The following is a 10,471-nucleotide window of genomic DNA, read 5'->3' on the forward strand; positions in this document are numbered from 1 at the left end:
TTTCTTTCATCTTTTTGATAGAGCCTATTTCATGATATATAGAAATCCACAATACCAAAGACTATGGAGGGTATATTTGAAAATGAAAGATAGGTGATTATAGCCCACATTTTGTAAAGTGTTAAAATATATTCAAAAATAAATTCCTAGGCCACATGAAAGAGAAGTTACAATTATTTGTGGCTTGATACTTTGGACGAGTCAATATCGTTATAACACTATCTCCTTGGTTAAAACCAATCACCTCTCTTAAATTTTTTGTAATTGAATTGGTTCATTAGAAGCAAGTTGGAATTATCAAGAAATATTACTATTTAATTTAACTCATTTTCAATAATTATGAATAATCACTTCAGAATGATGTCTATTTATGCTCCATATAACGCTCGAAAGTTTTGCTTACACATTGATATGCTTTATTGTAATACACTATTCAACTAACTAAGCGGCTTATTTTCTAATTAAGAAATTATTGACTTACATCATGGCAATTCCATAAGCATATATTCCTTATGCAAAGTTTTTGGCCGGATGAAGGATTCGCCGCTAAGGTTCATTGCATATATTTCACGCAGTTCTAATTTAAAATGAATAGAGAAAAATATAATGAAAAAGGTTTTACTCGACGACATATGTGACTCTGTAATTTACATAGACTAGTTCATTTAAATGTTAAAAACTTAAAACCCTAACTTATCATAGAGGAAAATTTCGTCGATCATTAAGTTTCTGTTTTGTAGAGATTTTTTAAGAATAATTTTGTTGTAAAAATGATTTTTTTGAGAAAATGTGTTGTTAATATTTAAAAATTAAGAAAAATTATGAATTCACTTGCAAAGTTATTGGATAAAGTAATGAGCACAAGAAAATTTTTACTGAAGCTGATGTGTCAACTCGCAATTGGATTTTTTTTCATCTTTCAATGATGTCGTGCTATGTGTTATTTATAAAGATTTTCTGTTAAAAAATTATGTATTTCTAGCATGAAGGAAAGTTATTTTGTGTAAAATAAAATTTTAAAAATGTGATCGAATTTGGACTAAATATGTGGACAGTTGTCCATTGAATGATTGATTTTTATTTTGTCTGTTAAATAAAAAGGTGACATGACAAGATACGTAAACAATATTTGTGTTCACCTTTCGGTTGATTATATTATACCAAAGATTGACATGTCATTTTTTATTTTTTCACATAATTAATGAATTTAAACCGGGCGACTGGATGAATTAGAAATAAAGATTTGGTGTCCCTATAAAGTTCAATCGTGGGCTAGTCGTTTTCAAATCAAGTCACAATTGCGTGTTATAAACAGATTGTCTTATCGTGCTATGAACAAATAATTCAGAAAAAAATTGTAAATGAATAGCAACTCAATTGAAATTCAGTACCAACGGGAAGTACTTAAACAAATAAAAAATATATCTATTTTAATTTGAAAAGAGCAATTATTTATTTCAAAAAACTACTAGCATATAAAAATTCTCTCACAATCTTTCAAGTCTTTGGCTCCCATTAAATTAAGTTCATTTTTTTCTCTTCTAGTTTCAATCACATAATTTTTCATAAAATAATATTACATGTAAGTTGAAAACATTTCCTTCTTTTTCAATAAAAAAAAAACCCACTATTCTACTCATTAAAAATTTGAAATAATAGGGCCAAACGGGGCACTCAAAATATAGAAAGAGTTATAAGAGTGTTTTCAAGATACTTTCTATTTTAAACAGTATATTTTTCAAGTTAAAGAGCATCTATAAATTTAAAAAATTATTTTTTTAAGTACTCTTAACATGTTTTTTTTATTTAACATTTAATTTTATTAATCTCAAAAAATATTAATTATGGGTAATTGGCACAAAACGTCCCTACCTTTCAAGTCTATTGTGGAAAACGTCCCTACCTTTCATTTTTTGGCATTTTTGCCCTCATTTCAACATTTCTTTGCGCTGGACGTCCTTCCGTCTATATTCCTTCAGTTTTTCCGTTAAACATTCGGGTAATTGGCACAAAACGTCCCTACCTTTCAAGTCTATTGTGGAAAACGTCCCTACCTTTCATTTTTTGACATTTTTGCCCTCATTTCAACCTTTCTTTGCACTAGACGTCCTTCCGTCCATATTCCGTCAGTTTTTCCGTTAATTAAATACAAAAATATCTTTTTCTTTCCATAAACAAGGGTAAAATTGTCCTCACCCACTTCACCCCTTTTTCCCTCCATCAACTTAGTCCATAAGTAACAGTAGCAGCAACATGAATCTGAAAATATTTTAAATGATTAAGTTAAATAAAGAAAAAATATCGTGAACACATTATATTTCACAATTCCACAACTACTGTTGCTGTCATCTTGTGTCACTGGAAAAATTTAGAAAGACATATTAAATGGGTAGTCAATTTATAATGAGTCAATTTAAAATGAGCCATTTATCTTCTCCATTGAGCCAAAAAGAGCCATTCACCATTTTGGCTCATTATAAATTAACTACCCATTTAATATGTCTTTCTAAAATTTTCCAGTGACAGAAGATGACAGCAACAGTAGTTGTGGAATTGTGAAATATAATGTGTTCACGATATTTTTTCTTTATTTAACTTAATCATTTAAAGTATTTTCAGATTCATGTTGCTACTACTGTTACTTATGGACTAAGTTGATGGTGAGAAAAAGGGGTGAAGTGGGTGAGGACAATTTTACCCTTGTTTATGGAAAGAAAAAGGTATTTTTGTATTTAATTAACGAAAAAACTGACGGAATATGGACGGAAGGACGTCCAGCGCAAAGAAAGGTTGAAATGAGGGCAAAATGTCAAAAAATGAAAGGTAAGGACGTTTTCCACAATAGACTTGAAAGGTAGGGACGTTTTGTGCCAATTACCCTTTAATTAACGGAAAAACTGACGGAATATGGACGGAAGGACGTCCAGCGCAAAGAAAGGTTGAAATGAGGGCAAAAATGCCAAAAAATGAAAGGTAGGGACGTTTTCCACAATAGACTTGAAAGGTAAGGACGTTTTGTGCCAATTACCCTATTAATTATCTTTCTCTTTCTTTTATTTTCATTAGCTTCCCCCAAATTATTATATTATTATTATTTTTATTGAAAATTGAAATATGTTGAATGCATTTAACTATAAAGAGTAGATTTAGCTTTGTAAATTTGAAGAGTCAAACTTACTCTCTAAATTAAATGTTAATTTAAAAAGTCTCTTGGAACATAATTTCAAGAGTTAACTCTTTAAAATATAGATCATTTTATATTTAAAGGGTCTCTTGAAAATACTCTACTAAGATTTTATCCACATTGGTCAATTTTAATACACCTAGCCCCTTATTGATTTAGATAAAAAGTTAATAAAAATTTAAGTCATAATTATTTAACCACATATTCTATAGTATCTACAATTTTTATTAACTTTAATAACATTTCATCGAATTTTATCAAAATTGACTAGCAAAACAGATGCTCATTGAAGTTGTTTAGGGTGCAAGAAATCAAAAATCTTGCAGAAGTCAAAAATCCTCTTTAACACGAATAATTTATTATTTCATTTTTCATATCTTAAGAAACCATGCTACTTATAGAGATCAAAGTCACAATCTAATTGGAAATATTTTTCATGAACTTAAAGAAAACTATACATATAAATAATATTAAAATTTGGTTCTGAAAATGATTTACTTAACCACGATTAATTGTTGTTGAGCTTCAATCCTTATTTCTTCCTTCATCCTTCTTATGAAATCTTCAAATTTCTTGTTTAATTCTTCTGTACTCGTATGATCTTCTTCTTCTTCTTCTTCAACTTCTTGTCTGTACACTTGTTCATCGTCTAAAAACCAGCCATTTTCAGTCTCAATTTCCTTTTCCACTTCTTCAAAAAGGCAGTTTCCTCCACCACCGCCGTCACTGCCATCCACATTCAGTGACTCGCTTTCTGCTTCTTCCCCACCATATACGCCATTTTGCACCAAAGTCTCCTCCTCTAGCAAGCCACTTTTTGAATCAGTTTCCTTTCTCACATCTTCGAAGTGGCAGTTCCCTCTGCCACCACCACTGCCATCTACAGTCAGTAACTCCCTTTCAGTTTCCCTTTCACCTTCTTCAACTACACAATTTTTCACTAAAACTTCCTTCTCTAACAGGGCTTCTTTTATTTCAAGCAATATTTGCAGCTCACCAAGATCAAATCCCAAGGAAGAAGGAACTAAACCAGAGGTTTTTGCAAGAAAAATCAGTAGTCCATTGCATATCAAAAATATGCAATTTTTGTTCCAGGCATGCACGCTTGGGAACTGGATAGAGACCAATGAAAAGTAGGAAAAAATGGAAGTAAATACAAACACTGAGAATAATAATGGAATGATGATCTTCTTCCTTAGATTTTGAGCCTCCATTTCATTTCACGTGCAGGGGGGCTCGGAATGGGTGCAGAATTGTGCAATGAGGAAGAAATTATAAGATCTCAGATGTGTCAATCCATAGTGGGTATCCTTTTATAGGCGAGTCAAGTCTGGGTATGTGTGCATTAATGCGTTCTGGACAGTACTTTTGTTAGTTGATTTGATATAGTGATTGTTTGGTAGGAATTTTGATAATTTTTTTTTTTTACCATTAAAGATAAAGTAAGTCCTACCTGTGAGAAAAGAATTCAAAAATAACGGCTGAAATAGTAAAATACGATAAAAAAATTGATTTTAATTGACTTAAAATCTGTACCAAACAAGCTTACAATATGAAATAAGCTATCTATTAAAAAAACTATACAAGTAACATGATTCATATAATAGAGCCCCAGTCCCAAGGGAAGGGGGAGGGCTGGGGAGTTCTGTGGATGGATTGTGATTGCCACTTATAGGGGTCCATGCCATCCCCGTGTAAGTAAGATTGACATTCATGTATACCAATTTGAGGTTGACTGCACAAATTGAGGAAATCTCTTTTGGACCAAGAGATCAGATAAATAGACAGGAAGATTCTATATAAGAGAATAAAAGGGTGAATTAACAAAGTTCCTTGTACGCGTTTTATCAACTCACAACATGGAAAGATGAACCAAAAAAGTCGAGGCTCGTGCTAAGGCAATACGAGGCATTCAAGATTAGTCAAAAGAACTTGAAACCAACTACGTACGGAGGCCAACCGAACCCCAAGTGGATAAGCTCAAGACATCTAGATAGGTGCAAACAGAACATCTAAACATTAAGCTCAACACGCACATAGACTAAATACCGCTTCCAACTTGACATGATATTCGTAACTGATATGACAGTCAGAGTGAAACTGATTACACCTACCCCTAATGGCAGAGCTCACAAACCTACGACTGTTTAACAACCAATCCTTCTGCCTCAAATATTGTTCATACAATGTCAAAGTCAAAGTTTACACAGCACAAATGTTTTCCCTACATCAAATATCCTTTATAAAAACACTGTATATCAACCAATTTTATCTTCATTCACTAGTCCACTTGCTTGGAGGAGATTTCCCTCACCAAAAACATGAAGGATAAGGTCAGCAAAAAAAAAAAAAAAAAAAGGGTTTTAATTAATTGAGGGCAATCAAATTTTCAATTCACTATTAATATTCCACTGAGAAGTGCAGAATAACTATAGGTCTATATGAAGTTTCTCACAGCAAAATGCAACCACAACAGGTCCTGCCAAATCCCCCAATGCACAACCTGCAGAAAATGCACATAATGCAGTTCATTACTTGTTCATCACATTTTAGAAGAAATCTTGACATAAATTCGGACCAGTCAATTGCAAAAATACAAATTATACAAATGTTAATGCATGTCAAGTCCCTTACCAATCCATTGACCCGCTGAAGGACGAAACAGTGCAGCTCCGATACCGGCCCCAACCGATGCAAATATAAGTGACGAACCACATCTTATAGTGACACCATAAACCTTCTTTCCAAGAATTCGAACTTGTTCTGCTTTGTCAACCTCACTGGTCTCCTCTTCGGATTTAGACACAGAAGAAAAGAATCGATAAATATCAATTCCGACTTGGACGAGCCACGATGCTAAAATTCCAAGGAAGTGTCCTGTTAAATATGAGCAAATGCATGATCAGGAGACGAGGTTTAAAAATATAGAGAATAAACGTAGAAATCAGTCAGGAGATGAGGTTTAAGACAACAGAGCGAATAAGCATAGAAATCAATCAGTGATGTGACCTCTGAAGGTTGTTCTGCTAACGCTGAAAATGTATATTGGAGTTGACATTCCCCTCTGAGCCTTGCGCGTGGCTGATTTTGGAACATCTGGACAGGTTGACTAATAGTATTAGGCTGGTTATTGGTTAACAACATAAATCCATAGTACTCGGATCTTTAACATTATTGAATGCAATATACCTTTGAGGAGTTTCCAGGCCATACGCTGAGAGATATAATGAACTGCAAGTCTTTCAAGAATGCGTCTTGTGGTTAAGACGGTGCTCTGGACCATAGTACACAGTTACTTTTGTGATTGCTTATAGGATGTATATAAAGAACTGCACAATTTCCAAGCAATAATGAAGAAATAAAAAACCCAGCAGGCTAGTGAATGTGGAGAACTAAAGGAAAATATCTATTTTGGGGTCAGGTTTAGAAAATATCAAATGTAAAGACATATAGGCAGGGAGTTCAAAATAATTAACACAAGAAAGCACTAGGATTAAATCAACTGGCAGAGAACCTTTTTTCCTCGAAAAATGTGAGATGAGGAAGGCCTCTGTAGTTTTATGTGGTTTTAAGATCTTACAATAAACTTACTAAAGTAGAAACGAATCGTAGCTAGCTTATATCTACGGGAAATATCAAGTATTAAACAAATATATTGACTGAAATGAAGCATGGGTTTCCAACAATACATGAAATATCAAAATTGCATATGTTCACTACTATATGTTTCGTCAACGTAAGATTGAATGCTTTTATTCTGCAAAACTAGCATAACAGCAAACAGATATTCCTATTGTCATCAAATATGGCCTAGACTCCAATTACTCTTGCAATAGAGATACCATGGCACTCGAAGAGGGAGGAAATGATAATCGAAGCACGCCAGAAGCAGATTCTAAGACATGTTTAAGTAATGCAACCTGGTGAAATTATATTTTAATAGTACTTGCATGTTAATCACTGTCTAGAATCCATGGGTACAAGCAGAATACAAATATAAATTTACAGCTGAGAGTAGTTCAGAAGATACAAGCGTTAGATGTTATGCATAGCTGCTTGTGTGTCAGTGACGAAGGTTTTGTTGTAACGTCAATAGTACAAGAGTACCGTAGGCCACATAATCACCCCCCTACCTCCAAAACCCTTCCACTGGTAACCCAACCCCAAGACATGTACAGACTACCCCGACACTATACTAATTGGTCATGCCATTGTCCCTTGTTTGATGTGTCCAATCTAAAAAAACCCTGATTTGCGTCTAATTTATGGAAACTTCAATATTTATGGAGATGATCAAAGTAATAGCTACGCATGTGATAATTAGAATCACAAATGGACAATAGGAGTTTTCATACCTCGTTGAGGAGTAAGAAGAGGTCTATGATTGTGTTCAGAATTCACAAATAAAAAAGGGCCGCCATATATTAAAAACCCAATAGAGATAAGTCTTCCTCACTTGTCATACAAGCAAAATTACATAACAAAAGGGAAATCAATTATGCCTCCTGATTTTTCCTTAAAATCATAATACAAAACAAATATAATATGGGAACACCCTTAAAATACGACACATTTCATAAAGCCAACACATCCTGTCACTGGAAAATTGGATCCATGCATACATTGTTACAGCCAGAACAGCAGCCTCAAGTGCATAATGTATATTAATACAAGCAAATGGCATGGATATTCCTATGTCATCCATAAAATCTAATTAAACATCAACATAACTATAGATCGCAACAAAAAACAAATAAACCGAGTTCTTGTGACAAAAATGGCTACAACAATTGCTACTTACTTAATATTTTATTACATCCTGTCAATAAATCGAGACTCACAAATTTTCACCAGTGAGTTATTTTGACAGCAGACAACTTCATCTTTTCTATTCAGCATGGCATACCCAACAAGTTTTAATCAATCTCATGACATTATGAAGTAACATTTCTTCGTGTAAAATAACAGCAATGAAGAACAAATGCATCCATGATAACAAGTACATGTTCTTCAGCAACAACAGTTTAAAATGGCAAGGAAGAAATCTACTGTTAACAATTGCACCATTCTTCTCCAACCAGCCCACAATCTATAATACTGGCAATTTAGCTAAAGCAATAGTATCAATAACAAACCAGAAATTAATGAAAGAAGATGGAAAAATAAGAAAGTACGGTAGATTCACCTCGCGAACGATTTGCTTCACCGATTTTTTGAAAGGCACGACCAAATCTACATGGCGCTCTCCTTGAGTTTCCTGTAGAAAATCTTCATCTTCGTCGTCATCTTCCATATTTGTACGGGGCTCAATGAGAGGCAAATAGAATAACAGGAACGACCTCAGGGATGTCAATGCAAGAGTTCTCCAGTGAAATGCCGAGAATAAAGGTTTCAACTCAATACTGTACTCCTTAGTATTATAATTCAAAGAATCCTTCAGAAAGATATTTCCAGATGCTGTCCGTAGACTAGAAATGTAATCTTCGTTTAGTGCTGAACCAGCATCGCAGTGAGCAACTCGTGACACACTGTCACTGTACCGTGACCATCATATGAAAAGAAAAAATGGTCAGAAACTATGGATGGAGTGCCTTAATCCACACCCCAGGCCCACAAGTATCAATCATATTCTCATGCCACTAAGTAACTCAGTTCCCCAAAAAAAAAAAAGTGAAATAGAAAGAAAGAAAAGCTCTTTGTAGTTAAATCAAGTTTAAATTATAATTTCCATGCATCATTCCCCCTCTCCTAGATCACAGTGCAACATACATTGACATATCAAGTAGTTCTGCACTAAATAGAAAAAAATATGACATGACAAAATGCTATACAGAGTAAAAAGACACTTTGTCCACTGAAACTGAACCACGTAAACTCCAAAACTCTTTTGGAGCTCCCATATTGCCTTCTAGATCTTACTAATCCTGTGATACACCACACTATACATTTTCTTTAAACATGCTTAGCTAAGATTGTCGGCTATGACCATTCTCAAAGACACGGTGCTTGTACTTTGACACATGCAAACAAAAACGAAAAATTTATCCACGTTCAGGTAGACGCAAGGAGCAGATTTTGACATATGCATGCAAGCAAACAGGCATACACTAATAAAAGAATCAATTAACATTACTTGGATAGCGGGCACATAAGATCAACCCAAAAAAATCTACTAAAATTTCAGAACCTCCTTTAACCAGCCACGAGAATCCCATCAAATTGTTGTGATTTTGTCCAACTATTGGTTAACATATTTAACAAATACATATTAAGTTTCGTCTTAAATAAAGGAAGTGCAGTTTTAGAAAATGAGTAAACAAAGAAAGAAAATACATGAAACAAGTTAATCATATATTCCATGCTTTTACACGTTTTGAAAAAATTCAATTTGGCATATTCCATCAACTTTGGGTCTTTCAAAAAATGAGGTAGGTGCACGATCAATCGTAAAAATATCACAGATAATACAGTATCGTTAATGACAATTAAAATGCATGCACAAAAAGAAGATATGAAGAAAAGCATACATGGTTATGTAACTTATGTTAACAGAAAGATAGCACTACAGGCAAAATGAGTGCTGCCAGCAACAGGAGTTGTGCTACTAGTAGCAGCAACTGTTGTTAGTAAGTAACCATAAATTAAAATTTTGCCTAACTTGTCTCAGCATTCCCAAGACTACCCTGATATTCAATTACAATCAATGTATTCTTCCATCCACGTAACTATTAGATAGTTCTATCTGTTTACTCCAATCTAGTAAAGCATTCATCATAATTCCAGGCACCAAAAAGTTGATTGCTCAACGATGATCTGAGGAAATTTTCAAAATCCTCGAACTAGAAATAGATACATTTATCCGCAGCATAAATTATTTTATCTGGTCCATAGAATGTCATAGCAATAAGAACATATATAAATATAAAAACCCCATCCATTTGTTCAAGTAAACACAGGAGCACGAAATAATTACCCGAAGAAAGCCCTGGCAGCGAAAGGGGTTCCGGCGGCGACAGATGCCGCGGCAGCTGAAGCGGCGACAGTAGATGAAAATAGACCGGAGGAATGAAGGGTTTGGCCATTCAAGCCCGGATTCTTCCTCAATAGATCTAGTACAATTGCAACTCCCGCCATCTTCGTCGATCAATTCAAGAAATTAGAACTCGATAAGGCTGATGGAGATAATAATTACTTACAGCATGAACAAGATTTCAATTATTTTTGAAGTATTTTCTGAATGAAATGGAGTGTGTGTAAGAGTGACGTTTAGGTGTGTGGAACTTGCTG

The 10,471-nt window shown here is 34.1% G+C and overlaps 1 protein-coding gene across 1 annotated transcript; it reads right to left on the reverse strand.

The window, feature by feature from the left end:
- Positions 1-5,221: 5,221 nt before the first annotated feature.
- Positions 5,222-10,471, reverse strand: LOC111374187. Its single transcript, XM_022996823.1, has 6 exons — positions 10,158-10,471; positions 8,370-8,718; positions 6,374-6,458; positions 6,194-6,280; positions 5,819-6,061; positions 5,222-5,687 (listed from the first exon to the last, which is right to left on the reverse strand). Exons 1-6 carry the CDS (start codon positions 10,316-10,318, stop codon positions 5,614-5,616), a joined length of 999 nt encoding a protein of 332 aa, XP_022852591.1. The 5' UTR covers positions 10,319-10,471; the 3' UTR covers positions 5,222-5,613.

Source organism: Olea europaea, unplaced genomic scaffold, assembly GCF_002742605.1.
Source record: "Olea europaea var. sylvestris unplaced genomic scaffold, O_europaea_v1 scaffold1216, whole genome shotgun sequence".
NCBI classification, from domain to species: Eukaryota; Viridiplantae; Streptophyta; class Magnoliopsida; order Lamiales; family Oleaceae; genus Olea; species Olea europaea.

Excerpts from the sequence above, each read along its gene's own strand:
- LOC111374187 (XM_022996823.1), bottom strand. The coding sequence starts at position 10,318 with ATGGCGGGAGTTGCAATTGTACTAGATCTATTGAGGAAGAATCCGGGC. Across the intron at positions 6,459-8,369 it reads TGAAGCAAATCGTTCGCGAG|AGCACCGTCTTAACCACAAG; the intron begins GTGAATCTACCG and ends ACTATGGTCCAG. Across the intron at positions 6,281-6,373 it reads GGCCTGGAAACTCCTCAAAG|ATGTTCCAAAATCAGCCACG; the intron begins GTATATTGCATT and ends CAACCTGTCCAG.